Source organism: Phyllobates terribilis, unplaced genomic scaffold (assembly GCF_046119375.1).
Source record: "Phyllobates terribilis strain yellow unplaced genomic scaffold, ASM4611937v1 Scaffold_1__5_contigs__length_1240528914, whole genome shotgun sequence".
NCBI lineage: Eukaryota > Metazoa > Chordata > Amphibia > Anura > Dendrobatidae > Phyllobates > Phyllobates terribilis.
In genome coordinates this window covers 612,869,308-612,889,750 of record NW_027362761.1, presented here as the reverse complement: position 1 = coordinate 612,889,750, position 20,443 = coordinate 612,869,308, and the positions used below count along the sequence as shown (strand labels likewise).

The 20,443-nt window shown below is 46.1% G+C and overlaps 3 protein-coding genes across 3 annotated transcripts in view; all 3 read right to left on the bottom strand.

Annotated features, from left to right (window-relative positions):
• LOC141272485 (uncharacterized) overlaps positions 1–251 on the bottom strand; it is a 66,762-nt gene extending 66,511 nt beyond the window's left edge. Inside the window, exon 1 of the mRNA XM_073683265.1 lies at positions 121–251. Within this exon, the coding sequence (XP_073539366.1) occupies positions 121–238 (118 nt within the window). The 5' untranslated portion in view covers positions 239–251. The remainder of the gene's footprint in view (positions 1–120) is intronic.
• Positions 1–20,443, bottom strand: part of LOC141272556 (uncharacterized) — a 639,831-nt gene that overhangs the window by 156,245 nt on the left and 463,143 nt on the right. The window lies entirely within an intron of this gene.
• The window catches only part of LOC141272500 (uncharacterized), a 312,347-nt gene that overhangs the window by 227,713 nt on the left and 64,191 nt on the right, over positions 1–20,443 (bottom strand). The window lies entirely within an intron of this gene.

Sequence of the window (20,443 nt, the reverse complement as noted above, 5' to 3'; positions counted from 1 at the left end):
CCCCCATACAACACTGAGGAGCCGCAGTCACATGGAGCAGGAGCCTCCACAGGAACAGCTCTGATCTCACCCCACACTCTCCTCTCACAGATTCACCACAAACCCTCCCTGTAATCTCACCGGAATGGCGGGAAGCGGAAACCTGCTGCTGGCTGATACCAGAGAGCAAGAGCTGCGCACACCCAGGACGGAGCTGCTGCACTGAGAGCGGGAGGACCTGTGGTGACGTCACCGCCATGTGATCAGGGGGCGGAGCTCAGGAGAGAAGTGGTGAAGGACCTGTGGTGACGTCACCGCCATGTGATCAGGGGGAGGAGCTCAGGAGAGAAGTGGTGAAGGCCCTGTGGTGACGTCACCGCCATGTGATCAGGGGGAGGAGCTCAGGAGAGAAGTGGTGAAGGCCCTGCGGTGACGTCACCGCCATGTGATCAGGGGGCGGAGCTCAGGAGAGAAGTGGTGAAGGACCTGTGGTGACGTCACCGCCATGTGATCAGGGGGCGGAGCTCAGGAGAGAAGTGGTGAAGGCCCTGTGGTGACGTCACCGGCATGTGATCAGGGGGAGGAGCTCTGGAGAGAAGTGGTGAAGGACTTGTGGTGACGATCCGGTCATGTGACAATGGTGACGTTCCCCAGCTCCTCCCCTCAGTGCTGCAGACTCCTCCTCCTTGTTCTGGCCCCTGTTGGTCGCGGCTGCTCCTGTCAGAGTCTCCTCCAGTGTGGAGTCAGCGGTGCCCGGATGGAGATTGTTCAGGTCTCTGCCCCCTGCACTGTCTATAAGGACGAGCTGATACCAGAATGCAACAGCGGAGACACCGGCGGAAGATCATACAGGTGCATCTCACTAAATTAGAATATCAGAAAGTTCATTTATTTCAGTTCTTCAATACAAAAAGTTTCTTCGATATCACTTGCGTTTATTTGTGAAAAAATTGGAAATTTGGCGAAAGTTAGAAAATGTCACAATGTTCAAACTTTGAATTTTTATGCCCTTAAATCAGAGAGATGTGTCACACAAATAGTTAATAAATAACATTTCCCACATGTCCACTTTACATCAGCACAATTTTGGAACCAAAATTTTTTTTTGTTAGGGAGCTATAAGGGTTAAAAGTTGACCAGCGATTTCTCATTTTTCCAACAAAATTTATAAAACCATTTTTTTAGGGACCACATCATATTTGAAGTCACTTTGAGAGGTCTTTATGACAGAAAATACCCAAAAGTGACACCATTCTAAAAACTGCACCCCTCAAGGTGCTCAAAACCACATTCAAGAACTTTATTAACCCTTCAGGTGCTTCACAGGAATTTTTTGAATGTGGAAGAAAAAAATGAACATTTAACTTTTTTCACAAAAATGTTACTTTAGACCCAATTTTTTTTATTTTCACAGGGGTAACAGGAAAAAATGGACCCCAAAATGTGTTGTGCAATTTCCCCTGGGCACACAGATACCCCATATGTGGGGAAAAAACACTGTTTGGGTGCACGGCAGGGCTCGGGAGGGAAGGAGCGCCATTTGACTTTTTGATTGTAAAATTTACTTGAATAATTAGCGGACACCATGTCACGTTTGGAGAGTCCCTGTGTGCCCAAACTTTGGAGCTCCCCCACAAGTGACCCCATTTTGGAAACTAGACCCCCCAAGGCACCTTTCTAGATGCATAGTGAGCACTTGGAACCCCCAGGTGCTTCACAAATTGATTCATAAAAATGAAAAAGTGAAAAAAAAAACACTTTTTCATTTTTATGAATCAATTTGTGAAGCACCTGGGGTTCCAAGTGCTCACTATGAATCTAGATAGGTGCCTTGGGGGGTCTAGTTTCCAAAATGGGGTCACTTGTGGGGGAGCTCCAATGTTTGGGCACACAGGGACTCTCCAAATGCAACATGATATTGCTAACAATTTGAGCCGACAATTTGCATACCAGAGCACCCGATGCAAACTCAAGTAGCGAGCACTTGCTCTCAACACTAGTCACCGTATCGTCATCTTTTTTTCTTACTTTTGAAAAAAATCCCAACCCCAGCCCTAGCCCTAGCACAACCCTAGCCCCAAACCCAGCCCTAACCCTAGCCCAATCCTAACCCAAGAGTTTATTTTTGACGCCGTTCCTTGTGCGGTATAAGTGATTAGACGACTTTATTCTTCGGGTCGGTGTGATTACAGCAATGCCAGAATCATATGGGGTTTTTATGACTGACAGCTGTCACACACTAAAAGACGCATTTTTTGTAAAATCTAGTTTTTGCATCGACATATTTTGAGAGCTATAATTTTTCCAGATTTTGGCAGACAGTCATTTGACGGCTTGTTTTTTGCGGGATGACTTGACGTTGTTATTGGTGCCATTTTCAGGCACGTGACATTTTTTGATCGCTTTCAATTCCGATTTTTGGGAGGCAGAATAAACAAAAACCAACAATTCAGGAATTGTTTTTTTTTTTTTTTTTTTTATTCTGTTCCGCGTGTGGTAAAATTGATAAGGCAGCTTTATTCTTCGGGTCAGTACGTTTACAGCGGTACCACATTTGTATCATTTTTCTATGTTTTGGCGCTCATACACAATAAAAGCTATTTTATAGAAAAAAATATTTTTTAGCATTGCTTTATTCTGAGAGCTATAACTTTTTTATTTTTCGGCTGATGGAGCTGTATGGCGGCTTGTTTTTTGCGGGACGAGATGACGTTTTCAGCGGTATCATTTTTATTTATATGCGTCTTTTTGATCGCGTGTTATTCCACTTTTTGTTTGGCGGTATAGTGATAAAGCATTGTTTTTTGCTTCGTTTTTTTTTTTTTTACCGTGTTCACTGAAGGGGTTAACTAGTGGGACAGTTTTATAGGTCAGGTTGTTCCGGACGCGGCGATACCAAATATGCGTACTTTTATTGTTTTTTTTTTTATTTTTTTTATAATAATATTTATTGATGGGTACATTATATTTTTATTTTTGGTGTATTATTTTTTTTATTTTTTTATAATATTTTTGCACTTTTTTTTTTTTTTTTTTTCCACTTTCAGACAGTTTGTACACTTTATTACTTTGTCCCACTCTGGGACTTTCACTTTTTTTTTTCTGATCGCCTGCATGGCATAGGAATGGAGCACCATCCCTATGCCATGCAGGCTGTCAGAAGAGTACAGTGTGAAGATTGCTTGGAGATGCACTGCGCATGTCCAAGCTATCTTCCTGCTCTCTGGTGACCCGGATGTTGTCATGACGACATCGGGTCGTCATGGCAACACCCGGGAAGCCGCTGCAGACTGCGCTGGAAGCCGGAAGAGGAGGTGAGTATCGCCGATCACCTCCCCTTGCCCCCGCAATGCCGCGATCGATTTCGATCGACTTCGATCGCAGCATAGCGGGGGTTGATGTGCTGGGAGCGGTGCAGGACCGCTCCCTGCACATAGTACCGGGTGTCAGCTGTGACAATCAGCTGACACCCGGCGGCGATCGCGCCCGCACAGCCTGTGTGCGCGCGATGACGTACTAATACGGGTCTGGGTCTTAAGTCCCAGGGCACAGACGCGTATTAGTACGTCAAATGTTATTAAGGGGTTAAGTAATAACAATGTCCGACTACGCCACCCGTGGATTGCGGTCAGTGGGGACCGCCGCTGCGCTGCAGACCGCTGAGGTTGATGTAATTTGCGCAGCCGAGTATGGGATAACTCCCCACGGGAGAAGTATTGCCTCAGGGCAGCTAATGTGAGATGATGGGAGTGATGGTGTGAGTGTCCCAGTAGTAATGGTGCTGGTGCGACAATGAAACACAGAGACGTGTGGTGCAGTTTAGGGTCTTTACTGATGGTATAAAGCAGACCCTCCCGGGAGTACTGGTTAGCAGTAGGGGCCTGGTCAGTCTGAGCAAGCAGGATCTCCCCTGGCCAGGTGGAGTTGTAGGCCTCCCCGACTATCTGCACTCTTTCCTGGCTACCTTGCTCTATGCGGGTAGAAGTAGCCCACGTCCCTGAGTATACCGTGTGGTGCTCACCCGTATGGCCGGTGACTTGGGGCCTTCCGTTAGCCTCCGCTTCACGATGGCGGTGCTGGTCCCTTGCTTGTGACCGTGCCTTCAGGTTTCTATGGCCAGAGGACATGGAATCCCCTGCCGGTTGGATTCTGCTGCTGGACCTGGATGTCCCCACAGCCTCGGACTCCGTGTCCGGGTTTAGTGTCTTCAGCCAAGGCGAGCTTTCTAGCTTCCAGCCTCTGGCACTCGCTCCTGCTCCTACAGAGCTCCTGTTGTAACTCTCCCTGTGTCTGGAACTTCACTCCAGGCTCTGACTGCTCTGCTTGTTCTGCAGGCTCTGTCTCTCTTAATCCAGCCCCAGACCCAGTTTATAAGGGCAGATTCCTCGCCTCCCAGGTCTGGGTGGGCCGTGTTGCATGCTTAGGACTCCTGACCAGAGAAACCTCCCACTTACTCTTAGACATAATATTTCTATTACGGTGGTAACCAGACCCCTGGGGTGCCACACCATTTTCAGGCACGTGACATTTTTTGATCTCTTTCTATTCTGATTTTTGGGAGGCAGAATGAACAAAAACCAACAATTCCTGATTTTTTTTTTTATGCCGCGTGTGGTAAAATTGATAAGGCAGCTTTATTCTTCGGGTCACTACTTTTACAGCGATGCCACATTTATATCGTTTTTCTATATTTTGGCGCTTTTACGCAATAAAAACTATTCTATAGAAAAAAATTTTTTTTGTATCGCTTTATTCTGAGAGCTATAACTTTTTTATTTTTCGGCTGATGGAGCTGTATGGCGGCTTGTTTTTTTTGCGGGACAAGATGACGTTTTCAGCGGTACCATTTTTATTTTCATTCATCTTTTTCATCACGTTTTATTCCATTTATTGTTTGGCGGTATGATGATAAAGCATTGTTTTTTGCTTCGTTTTTTATTTTTTTATCGTGTTCACTAAAGGGGTTAACTGGTGGGACAGTTTTATAGGTCCGGTCATTCGGGATGCGGGGATACCAAATATGTGTACTTTTATTGTTGTTTTTTTCATAATAAATAAATATTACGGGTACAGGTTTTTTTGGGGGGGATTATTTCTTTCATTTTTTTTTCTTATATTTTTACAATTTATTTATTTTTTACTTTTACACTTTGTCCCACTATGGGACTTTGATTTTTTATAGGCTGATCACTTGCATAGCATAGAGATGCAGATGCTCCCTATGCTATGCTGCGTGTTAGCACTGCACAGGGAGAAGTTACTTTGATCGCGCATTGCGCATGATCAAAGTAACTTCCTGGTGACCCAGATGTCGTCATGACGACATCGGGTCACCATGACAACTACCAGGACCTGGCACAGACAGCGCAGGACGCCGGAGAAGAGGTAAGTAGATCGCGCTTACCTCCCATTGCTCCCGGAATGCTGCGATCAATTTAGATCTCAGCATTTCAGGGGTTAATGTGCCAGGAGCAACGCGGCACCGCTCCTTGCACATAGCACCGGGTGTCAGCTGTGAGAATCAGCTGACACGGCGGCGATCGCCCCGCACCGCTTGTGTGCGGGCGCAATCGCAGTTCACATAATAGTGCGTACCTGGTGGTTACTGAGCACATCAGAAAGGGGTTAAAATGATCTACGCTAGGGAAGGGGAACTAGATTGTTATTAACTATACTGGGTGAGGAGCATTCTATTAAAGCTTTGACAATACTCTGTTCCTATCACAACTTGCTGCCTGTTTCCCCCGTTTCATGGCTTGACTGTCGACGTCTGGTCTGGGAACCTTGACTGGCGTCGCTCGGGTCTTCGGGGCTTGACCATCGACGTCTGGGCTGGGTGGATGTATGGCACTTTTCTTCCTGACTGGAGCTCTGCCGTCTCTCTCCTCGGCACTAGAAGCACCTCAGAACTTGCGCACACGCTGTTTTTCTCCTGAACTCTTTCCCTAACAACACTGTACTCAGAGTCCTGATCAAACTCCTCCCCTCTGCTATGCCTCCATGCTGTTCTGGTTCCACAGTGTCTTGTCTCCTTACATTCCTCCCTTCTTTTATCTCGCAAATCCTTGGGCGAGGGAAATTTACAAGTGTGTGTTGCTTCTTTAAAGGTAATCCAACTTCTTCCAAGAACCGCATACGTTCCTGAGTTTTCTGTTGGATTTGCATCCAGACAAACTCATCTTGTGTGTACCGCCTAGGAGGAATGCCTGGATTGGCTCGTTCTGTCCTGTGTGGTTCTCCCGATAGAGGTTCTTCTGCGAGATCCGAGGTTCCAGTCGGTTCACTGTGCTTCAGCCCCGGTAGTTCCATCGGTACATTGATCCACCCTTCGTCATGATCGACCACCGGTTCAGTTACTGCTTTTAGTGGGGTCTCCAGGGGGAGCACCTTCTCTCATTTTTCTGCCTCAGAAAGGCACGGGCAAAGTATATTTCTGTGCAACACTCACGTGAAGGCACTCTCTTCACCTTCCGGTCGAACTTCATAAACCAAGCTGGTTGGGTGGACTCTCCTCACAATTTGATAGAGCACTTCCTCCCACAGGTAATCTAACTTATTCCTGGTTTGCTTGGCTCGTATTAACACCTGCTCTCCTGCCCGAAGGGGTTCCTCCTGTGTTGAACTTTTGACGGGGTATTCTATCTCTTTCTGTTCCACCAAGCTTCTCTTCATTTGAAATTGATGATGATGGCCCCAAACCCAGATAGTTGAGTGACTTCCCAGAGGTTCATCCTCTAACTCTAGTCCTAATTCGGTAATTTTCTACCCCAAGGTAACCCACTTCCTCAGCTCAGCAAGTTCAAGATTGGACTGCTGGAGATAAATCCATTCATCCCTTGGGCGTCCCAGGACCTGGGTGTTTTTTTCTTGGGCGGCCTCCCCGGCGGCTACGAAACATGTGAAATCCAGGATCTCATTTCCCTCTAGATCTTCATCTGTGTCTCCCTTTGGACTTATTGGAGTGACTCAAGACAGTGCTCTAAGCTTTTGACCGATACACGATTCTGTACCAGTACTTGGATATTCTGACAACCCACCTTTGTTCCAACGCTCCCAACTTGGCATTTTCGAGATGAGCAATGGGATTGTTATCGGTTCACACCTGAACCTCTGACCCCAACAGATACTCAGCAAACTTTTTAGTCATGGCCCAGACTAGCGCCAGCAGCTCTAACTTGAATCAACTGTAGTTATCAGGGTTCCTTTCGGTTTCTCTTAGTGACCGACTAGCATATGCAATCACCCTTTCTTTGCCTTCTTGAATTTGCACTAATACTGCTCCTATGCCATACTGACTTCCATCAGTGTATAGTAAGAAGGGTTGGGAGAAGTCAGTATAGGCCAATAAGGGGTTGTTGGTTAATGCCATTTTCAGGGCACAAAAGGTTTCTTCCTGTCAGGGCCCCCACTGAATGGCCCGTTTTTTATGTCCCCTAGATTATCCTCTCAGAAACTCGTGGAGCTGGGTCCCTGTTTTGGCAAAATCTTTGATGAAGCTTCGATAGTAACCTGCCAGGCTCAGGAACGCTCTTAGCGCTCTTATATTAGTCTGCATCCATCGCCTTAAGTGTCTTATAGCTTAAGTGTACTAATATGAATTATACTAGAATTTAATAGGATTTTACAGACTGTACCTTGTCATCTGCCACCATTGCACTCTAATTAGCATGTCTATTCATCTATTCTTCCTACAGGTATGTCAGCTTTCCCATCTTGATTTTCCCCTACTCCTGCTCCTGCATACACATGGTACATCACTTAGCTTTCCCATCTTGTTTCCCTCCTGATTTTCCCCTACGTCTGCTCCTGCATACACATGGTATGTCACTCAGATTTCCCATCCTGATTTTCCCCTACGTCTGCTCCTGCATACACATGGTATGTTTTTCATCTAACCCCTATCTCTATCCTCACTTTTATTTATAACTTCCTTGTTTACTTGGCCCTTGAATATCCTGTATCTGGCTCAGCCTTAATCATCTGATGAAGATGAGCACAGACGACTCCCCTCTGCTTCACACCTGAATGCATTTTGTAGCAAATATATCGTGAGTTATTTGTCTGCATAGGCTTTAGTCTGCGTCCATTTCCTTAAGTGTCTCATTGCTTAAGTGTACAAATATGAATTATACCAGAATTGAACCAGAAGGGAACTGTAGATAACTGGATACATAGTCACTGTAAACAATGTTTATCTTTCTGTCCCTCACCCCTATAATCCTTCACTTTCTACAAACCCTCCTAATCCCTACACCTAGTAAGGAACTGGTCATCTCACCCTTCATCCTCCCTATCCATCTCACCTCCTCCTCAGAACTATTCCTCAACATTCAATCCTGTGTCTCCAAACACAGATATCCATCTCATGCTCTCTCCTGCTCCCACCTGCTAACACTTTCTCTGCTCCTCCTCACTGCTGGCGATATCTCCCCAAATCCTGGTCCGCCTCACCACATCCCTACAGTCACTTCTACCTTCTATCCACCATCTACCACAACTTTACGCAACCTCTCTAACCTTATACCCATCCGCCCAGCCCCTGCTCCCCCAGTACCACTAATAGGAGCTCTCTGGTACGCTCGATCTGTCTGCAACAAACTTTCCTACATCCATGATCTTTTCATTACTAACAAACTTTCCTTCCTTTGCATCACAGAATCCTGGCTCACCCCCTTTGACTCAGCCTCTCCAGCTTGTATGATGGATTCCATTTTTCTCACACACCTCGTCCCATTGGCAAGCAAGGCGGAGGAGTTGGCTTTCTCCTATCAGATAACTGCTCCTTCACCCCAATTCCACTTCCACCCTCCGTTACCCTCCCTTCTTTTGAGGTGCACTGTGTGTGCACCTACTCCCCCTCCAACTGGCTGTCATTTTCCGCCCCCCAGGGCCAGCCACCACCTTCTTGGACTACCTCACCACATGTCTGCTTCATTTCCTTTCTTCTGACATCCCCACTATCATCATGGGCGACTTCAACATCCCCATCAGCACTTCCCTCTCAGCTGTCTCTAAGCTTCTATCTCTCACTTCCTCTTTCGGCCTCGTTCAATGGTCCTCCGCAGCCACTCACAAACATGGCCACACTCTGGACCTCAACCTCACCCACCTCTGTTCCCTATCTCACCTCTCTAACTCACCTCCACCTCTTTCTGACCACAACCTACTTACATTCTCTTCCCTCTCCTCTCCAGGTTCAAAATCCCCACTCAACAAACCTGCACACCCTCGCAGAAATCTTAAACACCTTCATCTACACTCACTTTCTGAGGCCCTACTCCCTCTTGCAAACATAAGTTTCTTATACAATGCAGATGCTGCTGCTGCTGCTTTATATAACACCACAATATCTGCAGCTCTTGAATCGGTCGCCCCTCTCACACATATGAAAGCTCGCAAAATCAAGAGGCAATCCTGGCATACCAGCCTGACTAAAGAACTAAGGTGGGCTTCCAGAGTTGCTGAGCAGAGATGGAAAAGATCCCTCTCCAAAGAGCACTTCATCTCATTCAAACAATCCCTCACTACTTTCAAGTCCACACTCACTGCCGCAAAACAAACATACTTCTCATCTCTCATATCCTCTGTCTTACAACCCTAAACAGCTGTTCAACATTTTCAATTCTCTCCTCCATCCCCCAGCACCTCCTCCCTCTCCACTCATCTCATCTGTAGACTTTGCCTCATTCTTCAAGCAGAAGATTGATAACATCAGAGAAAGCTTTGGTCTACAACCCTTAAAGCCTCTCCTCATATCTACTCAGCTCCCCTCCTCAAAAAATGCTTCTCTGTCATTACAGAAGATCAGTTGTCCGCTCTACTCTCAAGATCACATCTCACCACCTGATCATTCGACCCGATCCCATACCACATCATCCCATACCTCACCACAGTCTTCACCCCAACCCTAACCCATCACTTCATCCTATCACTAACAATTGGTGTCTTCCCCTCTTGCTTTAAACATGCCTCAATCACACCCATCCTCAAAAAGCCCTCCCTTGACCCTTTCTACTAACCAGAATCCCACAATGTCTGTCCGCTATTTCATCCTTCCTCTCTGCTAGATTTCTAAAACTTAACAGAATTCATCATCTTTCCCCCCCATCTCACTCAACCCCACCTAACGGACCTATCAATTAAAGTAAATGTCTGCTCACTCACACAAGTCCCGCAAGCTTGCTGCCTCTGGGTAACCCTGGACTCTGATCTCTCCTTCAAACCATATATCCAAGCCCTTTTCACTTCCTGCTGACTCCAACTTAAAAATATTTTCTGGATCCATACATTACTTACTCAAGAATCTGCAAAAACCCTAGTCTGTGCCCTTATTATCTCCCACCTCGACTACTGCAACTTTCTGCCCCTTGGCCTCCTCCCTAACACTCTCACACCCCTCTAATCTATCCTAAACTCTGCTGCAAGACTAATTCAACTGTCTCCCTGCTATTCCCCAGCCTCTCTCCTCTGTCAATCCCTTCACTGGCTCCCCATTACCCAGAGACTCCAGTTCATAACCCTAACTTTGGCATACAAAGCCGTCCACAACCTGCCTCCTCCATACATCTGTGACCTAGTCTCCTGGTACTTACCTGCACGCAACCTCCGATCCTCACAATATCTCCTTCTTTACTCCCCTCTTATCGCCTCTTCCTATAATCGCATTCCAGATTTCTCTCGTGCATCCCCCCTACTCTGGAACTCTCTACCCCCAACATATCAGACTCTTGCCTACCATGGAAATCTTCAAAAGAAACCTGAAGACCTACCTCTTCCGACAAGCCTACAACGTACAGTAACCACAGCTCCACCATTACGCTGCACAACCAGCTCTATCCTCACCTACTGTATCCCCACCTGTATCGCGGGCAGGGTCTTCTCTCCTCCTGTACCAGTCGAGATTATTTTACTTTTATTATGTATACCCATATTCACATGTAAAGCGCCATGGAATAAATGGCACTATAATAATAAATAATAATAAATAATGATTAGTTGGAATGGGCCACTTCTGTACAGCCGACACTTTTTTGGGGGTGGGGTAGACCCCAGCACTGGAGACGGTGTACTCCAGATACTCAATCTCTCTTCTGGAACAAGTGACATTTCTGAGGTTTAAACTTCAGCCCATGCTTTTGGAGCCTCTCCGGCACTTGTTCTAACCAAGTGAGAAGGTCCTCGAAGGTGGACGACCAGATAGATTAAGGTCGTTTTGAAATTGAGATCCCCAAGGCATCTCTCCATCAACCATTGAAACGTTCCAGGTGCGTTAGTTAGGACGAAGGGCATCCGGTTGAACTCAAATAGACCCATGGTTAGGATGAAGGCAGTCTTCGACTGATCCTTATCGGCCATAGGAACTTGCCAGTAGTTTATGGCCAGATCAAGGGAGGAGAAATATTTAGCTTTTCCTAAAGCAGACAGGGACTCTTCAATCCACAGCAAGGGATAGAAATCCCGCACCATCCATGCGTTCAACCGCCGATAATCTACGCAGAACCTCAAGGTATCATCCTTCTTTCGAGCTAGTACAATAGGTGCGGCCCAAGGGCTCTGATTTTCTCGAATTACTCCATTATATAGGGGACAAGAGATCTTTCATTTCTTGATACATCTGCAGCGGATTCTGACGGTATCTATCTAATGGGAGCGGTGTGCCCTGTAGGGATCTCATGCTGGATAGTATCAGTGCATCCAAAATCATCTTCATGACTAGCGAACACCCCGTGATAACGCTGCAGTAGGTCCTCAATTTGTTCTACTTGCTCGGGGTAAAATTCCATATCGTAAGCCTTCATCTGTTCCAGGAGAGAGCGACCAACCCGTGCTCTCCTTCCAGAGATGTCAACTCAATGGAGTTGGGGTTGGGAAGATTATCTGCCATTACTTTCACCTGGGCGATTTCTTTCCGAGTGTTCAACTGTAAATTTATTTTTCTCAAGTTGATGCAGCGTACTGGCACACGCCCGCGCCGCACTGTGGCGAGAGTTCGGGCGACCAAAAGTGCAGGGATTGTTTCGTCTCTTTCTATAGGCTCAATTTGCACCTCGACAGGGAGGGTGAGTATAGTTTGTCCAATAGGTACAGTCATGGCAGCCTCCGGAGGTATAATCACTTTGCCAAGAAGCTGAGAGGTGTCCGGGTAACTTCTCGACCTGACTCACCCGAATGAGTTGTTGCAAAACCCTTCTCTAGTGCGACACCTGGTCACACGATTCCAGTTGCCTCTTTGTGGTTCACCAATCAGGGACTCTCCTACCTCCTTCGGGATATTCATTCCCAACGTCATGATGGGCCCGGGCTTATCGGGCCTTTTACCAACACAATCCCTTTTTTCCTAACTTTGGCACACCAAGTTCGGTTATTTTGGAAACCAACCTCATTCTAAGATTAGGCATATCTTAGACTCAAAAGGGTCATCAAATGGGTCACGTTGTTCACAAGTCTGGGCAGAATCTGTACACCACAACTCACTATTGTCCAAAAATCCATGTTTTTTTTCTGAAAACATCTATCATTACAAATCATAAAATTGCTCTCACATCTCTTCCAATCATCTGAGAGAGGACATCGTAAGCTTAACTTAAGTTCTTCTACTGGAATTTTACCTACTGGAAACTTCTTATCCCTGTGTGTTACGAATTTACCTCGTACTAGGTCTAACTCATACCATGTTTCAAGCTACCCATGAGATTTATCTATAACCATGGACTCTCTACCCATCCCACAATCTGGACCGGAACCACGTGGCTGCTGGTGAGGTTTCTCCATTGTAACGGGCAGAATCAAAATTTTCTTTGTGGAAACAGCTATAGTTGAAAGCCTCATATGGGTTTAGGGGCACTGCAAGATATGGCTGTCATGCACGGTGTGAGAAAGACTAAGTGCAACATGAAGGGAAGGTAGCCCAAACGCTAGGGAAAGGGGGAGTGGAGACCCCTAGGCAGATCTATCACCCTACCTATCCAACCATCCGTATATACAGTAGGTTCTCCATCTATCGCCAAACAGGAGACCTAATCCCTGTATATCCCTAGAGCTAGGCTCTAGATGGGGGGGGGGGGGGGGTGAGCACTGGTCAGGCCCCATTATAAACTAAAGACAACAAGATAAACAAAAAAAGGGCAAAAGCTTAGCTTGAGCAGACATCAGAAGGATAACACTAAACATCCTCCAAGGGCATCAGAGAGGAAGCTAACCGACTGCTATAGCTCCAAGCCTTCACAAGGGAAAATGGAAATATCACCGGCGACTCCCTGAAGCATACTGAGAGTTTATAAACACCCATACCTGGGTGTGTTAATCAGAGCAGGAGGGAGGCTGCGGCAGGACTTGGTGATGCTTATCAGTTTGTTGTCCCAGTCCTCTCCTCCTTTAGTACCTCACTGAGAGCTAGGGCAAGGGAGGCAATTGCCACAAGCATTGTCCAGAGGGGCAGGATTATCATCTTTGCTGCTGTCTAGGTTCTGGACCTTTTTGCAGTGGCTGACGTAGATCCAAGTGTCTTTGCCTTAGAGCTTGACAGAAGTGGCAGTGGTCAGTATTACTTGAAATATATCACTGTATCTGGGTTCAGTGGTCTCCTCATATGTCTCTTTACCACGACCCAGTCTCCTGGTACCCAAGTGTGAGTACCGCTGAGGCAATTGGGGTCTGGGATAGAGGAAAGAACACGATTATGAGTAACAGTCAAATGTTTATGCAACTCCAGAACATATTCAGTGAGAGAACCATAGGAGGCTGCAGCTGCTGCGGGAAATACAACCCTGTCTTAGGGACACTACCAAACAGTATTTCATAAGAGGACAGCTTCTCCCTCCCCCTTGGGATGGTCCTCACTGAATACAATGCAATGGGCAAGCAATCTACCCAGGACAAGTGTGTTTCTTCCATGCACTTCTGGATTTCCACCTTCTCACTACTCTGTGAGTGATAGGGAACATGGAAAACCTGTTCTATCCCCAGAGTGGCCACGATCTGTTTCATCAGTTCTCCATAATATCTACAAACCACGTTACTTATCAAATTCTTGGTGGTGGTTTTTGTGTTAGCTTTGGTCACGGCCCAAGCTTCAGGCAACCAAAGGAAGAGATCGATGCATACCAGGACGTATTCATAATTACCCACCTTAGGTAGCTGTATGTAGTCCACCTGCAGTCTCTGAAACGGGTAATCTGGTTTTGGTGTGCATTTCTGTGGAACTTGAATAGGCCTACTGGGGTTATGTTTTGCACAAACAAGACATCCCTGAACATACTTTGCAGCCACATTCGAGAATCTCGGGGCACACCAATTTTTATAAATCTGTATATATCCTATACTACTCAGTTTGGATATATCAGGTGACTACATCACATACTAAAAATATGATAAATTAAAATACAACAAAATCAGGTACTAAATCCAGTATCTGAATTTGTTGTATTTTAATTTATCTAATAAAATTATATTTTTAGTATGTGATGTAGTCACCTGATATATCCAAACTGAGTAGTATAGGATATATACATTTGAGGGTGACACCATTAATTAATTGGTGATACTGGACTTTTTCTGATTTAGGCACACCAATTTCGTAGCACTATTGCACACATAACACCCTTTGAATTATGCACCGGGGAATGTGCCAGGGCAACAATCATGAAGAACAGGCAGCGTGGGAGGCAAATCCTGGTGTTTACCTGCCGTACCCCTGACTCTGACCGTACAGCACCCGCTTTGGCCCATGCGTTCTGTTCGTGTGGGGGAGTCTGGGTCTGGAACACCTGCAGTAGTTCACGATCAACGACCACTGGGGCCGGTGCGGTGACAGTCTCCTCTGTCAAAAGAGGGCTTCCCGCACTCTCAGTCACTGAGTCCCCTAGCGGCGCCGTGTCTGCTATGGCCAATATTCCAATCAGAGGTAATCGTGCTGCTTCCTTAGCCGCCTGGTCGGCCAAGGCATTCCCTACTGCAAGGGGAGTTTGTTCCCATATGTGAGCTGATTCTTTGACTATGGCTGCCCTTCGGGGAAGGGTGAGGGCTGTGAGTAGCCGCTCTACCACCTGCGCATTCTTAAATAGGTCTGCCATCAGAGGTCAGGAAATGACAGCTGCGCGAAAGTTATATGCCATCCCAAAAGCGTATCGCGAGTCAGAAAATACATTAATCTCTTTGTTATGTTCACGCCTGGAGTGTGTGTGGATTGTGGTACCACTGGGCCACGGACCAAGAAGTGCCTGGAGGGGCGTGTCTAAGAACCTCACCATATCCGAACTCGGATGTACAGCTTCTTGACGACTCGGTGATCCGAGGAGGGACGAGGGAGATGGACCAGGTGCTACACCAGGGCAGACCTCGATCACACGGCTGTTGACCCACAACGAGGTATGCAGGTCCGGCAGGAATACCCCAGGCGTGAGCAGGCAAGAATACCGCAGGCGCGGTCAGGCAGGAATACTGCAGGCACAGTCAGGCAAGACTGGGCTCTATTCGCATGGAACAGACAGGGTAAGTTAAGCATACAGAGGGATAAATACAGGGACGGGGTAACGGGTCAGACAGAGCCAGATTCACACATGGTATTTACTATGAAGTAGCTAGTGGACACAACTCACAAAATGGAGTACAGATACAACAGATTGGAGATAGGCTCTGGTACAGACGCTGCATGTTATGAGAAAGGTACTGGAACAGACACAGGAGGTAAATGGAAAGATCTGACATAGATGCAAACCAGTACCGGGAAAGGACACAGTTCAGACAGTAACTGACACAAGAACAAAATACAGGTACAGGCCTGGGTATACAGCCCCCAGGGTGGCAGAAACAGACAATATAAGTCACAGGTAAGGGTTCAGGGTAGAGGCCTGGGTACTCAGCCCCCAGGGCAGCAGGAACAAACTAGACCCAGGACAGGACTTGGCAACTCAGCAGTTACTCTGAAAGATAATTTTACTCAGGCACCTCCCAATGAGTGAAGGTGCTTTAAGTACCAAGTGCCTCGCAGCAATAGGCTGGGGACACACTAGGAATGCACGCACTGTTCCTTTAAGAATCAGGAAGTGCTGGTGACGCCGCCCTAAGCATGCAGCCAAGGCACATGCACACAGCAAGTAGAGGAATACACTGCGCAGCCTGGACTGGTAAGTCGGTGGCCTTGCATGGTAGGGGATGGAAAGCCATGCCGGCACACCGCCAGGAATGTTACACTTTTTACCTTTTCCCAGATTACACGCTGCAGCGAGCGCCTTCAGCTCAGCCTCTGGCGTAGAGCCGCTGCAGGAGAGTGGTTCATGTATTACTGCCTTACCATTGTGGATTACTGCATGCCCGGTGATGAACAGTCCTTGATCACCGTCCCGAGCTCTGGAACCATCTACAAAATACTCAGCAGAGGGGTTAGTGAGGGGACATCAGTGATATCTAACAAGCCCTATGTGTCTGCCTCCATCAATGCCTGACAGTCATGTTCATGTGTCAATGTCAGACTGAGCTTCCTCATCTGCTAGATTGAAAAACAGGGGTGGATCTTGACTCATGGTCCCTCCCTCTTCCACGTTGTCATAGAAAATATTAAGAATTTTTCTCTCTTCCTCTCCCTCCCCTATACTATTTGTCAAGGGAACAAGAGCCGATGCTCTGGCCAGCTGCTTCCATGGAAATTAGAAGTGTACAGGAGCGGTGGCAAGCTCAATTGTCCATTCAAATTACCATATGAATGTAATGCCTAGTGGCACAGGCCTGTGATAAATATACACCTGGGTGAGGAGGAGGCAGCTCCTAGCTTCAAAAGAATTCTCTCTCACCCCAGGGCATCCCCATTTGCTCAACAGAAATATGCAGTCTCGCCGGCACCGACATGAAATATGGAATATCAGAAATTCTATACTTCTGATAATAATGGGACACATTTTTAGCAGCAGGGTCAGCTAAAGAACAATATGCATATCTTTCCTTATCTGTGAGCCTTTCCAGTGAGCTGCAATGCAAAAGTACAAAAATAACAGACCGCAGCTATGCCATTTGTAGTCTCTAAACAAAGGTAAATTAGTTTTTTTTAAATCTGAAACATTTTTATTCATTTAAAGATAGGATAATAAAATACATCTTCAGAACAATAATTTCACATTTTCTTATTATCAAAAAGAACCCCTCACCCACCCTCCCTCCCCTTTTTACGGACGACAATAAACCCTTATCGTTATATAACTTATGTTTCAACGTCTTATAATCATTACAATGTGTTTTATAATGTAATGTAGTCATCGGATTCTTTCCTCCAAAAGCATTATCATTAACACACCTTCCATGGTGCCCATAGGTTGTCACTGAATTTGGCGTTTTTACTTTTTAAATACATTTTTTCCTCCATTCGTACCGCATAATCCACCTGCCTTATATACTCCTGTCTAGAGGGAGGCTCCGGTCGCACCCAATACCTCGCTAATACTTTCCTAGCTGCATATAAAAGTCTGGCAATTGCCAGTTTTGTGACATCATTCCCCACAAGTTCTTCTACATATCCCAGCAAGCAAACTACCGGATCCCTAGGAATTATTCAGTGATATCGTCCTTCAATTAGGGCAGCTACTTCAGACCAATAGTTTGCAAGCTTTGGGCAACTCCACATAACATGTAATATATCAGCATTTTCTGACCCACATCTCGGGCAATTAGAATTCTCCCGTACCCCTATTCTGAACAAAAAATCGGGTGATCTATATGCTCTATGTACAAGAAGTAACTGGGGCATTCTGGCGGGTTCACTTAGAGACAGCTTGGGGATATATTCTAATATGGATTCCCACTTGTCATCCTCAATGGTACCAACATCTGCTTCCCACCTCTCCCTCGCCAAAACAGGATATTTCAATAGAAAGGTGTGAAGCAGATCCGCATACACCCCAGATATGACGCCTGCTGTACATCCCCCCCATACAAATATAGTCAATAACAATATCCTTTTGAACAGACAGGTTCTTGATTTTCCTTTGCTTAATAAACGCATATTTAACCTGTGTAAACTGATAGCTGTGTCTGTCTAATAAGGTTTTGATGTTTTGATTATCCATCAGTTGATAAATGTACTGTATACCCCTTACCACCCATCCTCTCAGCTCTCCTATTTTATAAAATTCACCTAAATTTTCGTTATCCCAAATAGGAGTATACATAGACATTCCCACTATACCTCTAATCCTCTTCACCCTCATCCACAGTTTATGGACTAAGCCGCATGTCGGGTATGACCTGCCTTTCTTCCCAAAAAGTCCCGATTCTAGGCCCACTACCAATGGACCCTTTTTAAGATGAGCTTCCAAAACCGCCTGGATAGTCCCCTTCGCCGCCTTCAGTGCCCACCCTCTAATATGCTGGGACTGTGCTGCGAAAAAGTATATCCACGGGTTTGGTAAGGCGAGACCCCCCTCTTCTTTCGGCCTCTGGAGAGTCTCCAGCTTAATCCTGGGTTGTCTTCCACCCCAAACCAGATCCCTAAATATTGAATTAATACGCTGGAACACCGACCGAGGGATCCACACAGGGGAGTTATGTAAAACATATAGCAATTTGGGCATCAGCACCATTTTAAGAAGATTGGTGCGTCCCACCACCGAGAGGCGCATTTTGCTCCATGTAGATGCTTTATCTTTTAATTTCCCAATTATCGGGTATACTTTCCACTGAAGGTACTCCTTTACTGGTAATGTTATTGTAATTCCAAGATATTTAAACTCTCGTACTAATTTAAGTTGTGTCCGCTCCACCTGTTCAACATCTAAACTATCCAGGGAATCTATTTCCATAATATGAGATTTATCCCAATTAATTTGTAACCCAGATAACAGGCCAAATCTATTGATGACAGCTATTGCACCATGTAATGATATCTGGGGATCCTGTAAGAATAATAAAATATCATCTGCGTACAACGCTATCTTCTCCTCCGCCACACCATACCGGATTCCCCTCACCACGTCTGACTGTCTCATTACAAAAGCCAGTGGCTCTATGGCCAGGGCAAATAACAGCGGGGAGAGGGGGCAGCCCTGTCTGGTTCCTCTTGTCATATCAAATTTATCTGATCGTTCCCCATTTACTCTTATTCTAGCTACAGGGCGCGTATACAATAACTTTACCCAGGCCACAAAAACCGGACCAAATCCCATCAGTTGGAGAACTCGCCAGAGATAGCTCCACTCCACACTATCAAAGGCTTTTCGTGTGTCCAGTGAGACTACAACTCGATGCCCAGCATTGTCAGCGGCCAATTGCATGTTAAAAAATAATCGCCTCAAGTTAATGCCCGTTGATCTATCCAGCATAAAACCTGACTGATCTGAGTGTATAATACTAGAAACGACACGGCTTAATCGGTTAGACAATACTTTAGCTAAGATTTTAATATCGGCCGGTAGTAGAGATATGGGTCTATACGAATCTGGCCGTGTCCGGTCCTTATCCGCCTTGGGCAAAACCACTACTTTAGCCTCCCGCATTGACTCCGGTAATTCTCCCACCTCCAAGGCCTCTAGAAACACATCCTTCAATTTTGGCAATAGTATATCTCTAAGATGTTTATAAAATTCTGTTGGTAGGCCATCTGCTCCTGGGGCTTTATTATTTGCCATTGAAGCCAGAGCTTCCTCCATCTCCTCCGCCGTCAGGGGGCCTTCCAAGCTATCCCTAGCCTCCTCACTAAGTTTAGATATCTGGGTTCCCCTCAAGAATTGGTCTATGTCATCTCCCGTATTACTTAACTTAGAATGATATAGATCACCATAGAAGTCCCTAAACACCTTCAAGATATCTCGCTTTTCAGTGACTAAGGTGTCCGTTGGATCCAGGAGACCGTATATATATCCTGGTTCTCTCTGCGCTGCCGCTGTAATAGACAACAGGTGGCCAACTTTTTCACCTTCTTCATAAAAGGCAATTTTTTTGAAATTCCCTCTTTTTTTCCCCATTAGCTAGAAATATTTTATCCATCCCTTTTTGAGCTTCTCTCATGGTCTGTTGCGCCTCTACGGTGGGGTTATTCCTCCTCTGCTCTCTTCAGCACGGCCAATGCCTCTCTTTCCTCCACTCTGTTCTGATTTTTAACTCTGGAAATATCTCGGATCAGCAAACCCCTAACATAAGCCTTCATTGTGTCCCACACAGTTCCTATGGCTGTACTTCCCACGTTATTCTGGAAGAACTCCTCCACTTCTCCTGCTATTTTCTGAATATCCACCGTTTCCAGCCAAACTGGGTGAACCTTCCATTCCTTCCGCCCACCGCCCCCACATATACCGGACCTCAGCTCTACCAACAATGGGCAATGATCAGAGAGTATCCTAGGTAGATATTCAATATGCATAATGTTTTGGTCAATCATCCCATTTCCAAGGGCTAGGTCTATTCTAGACATAGAGCCGTATGTCAAAGAGTAGCACGAGTATGTCCTCACTCCCACATGTCTCACTCTCCACAGATCTATCAG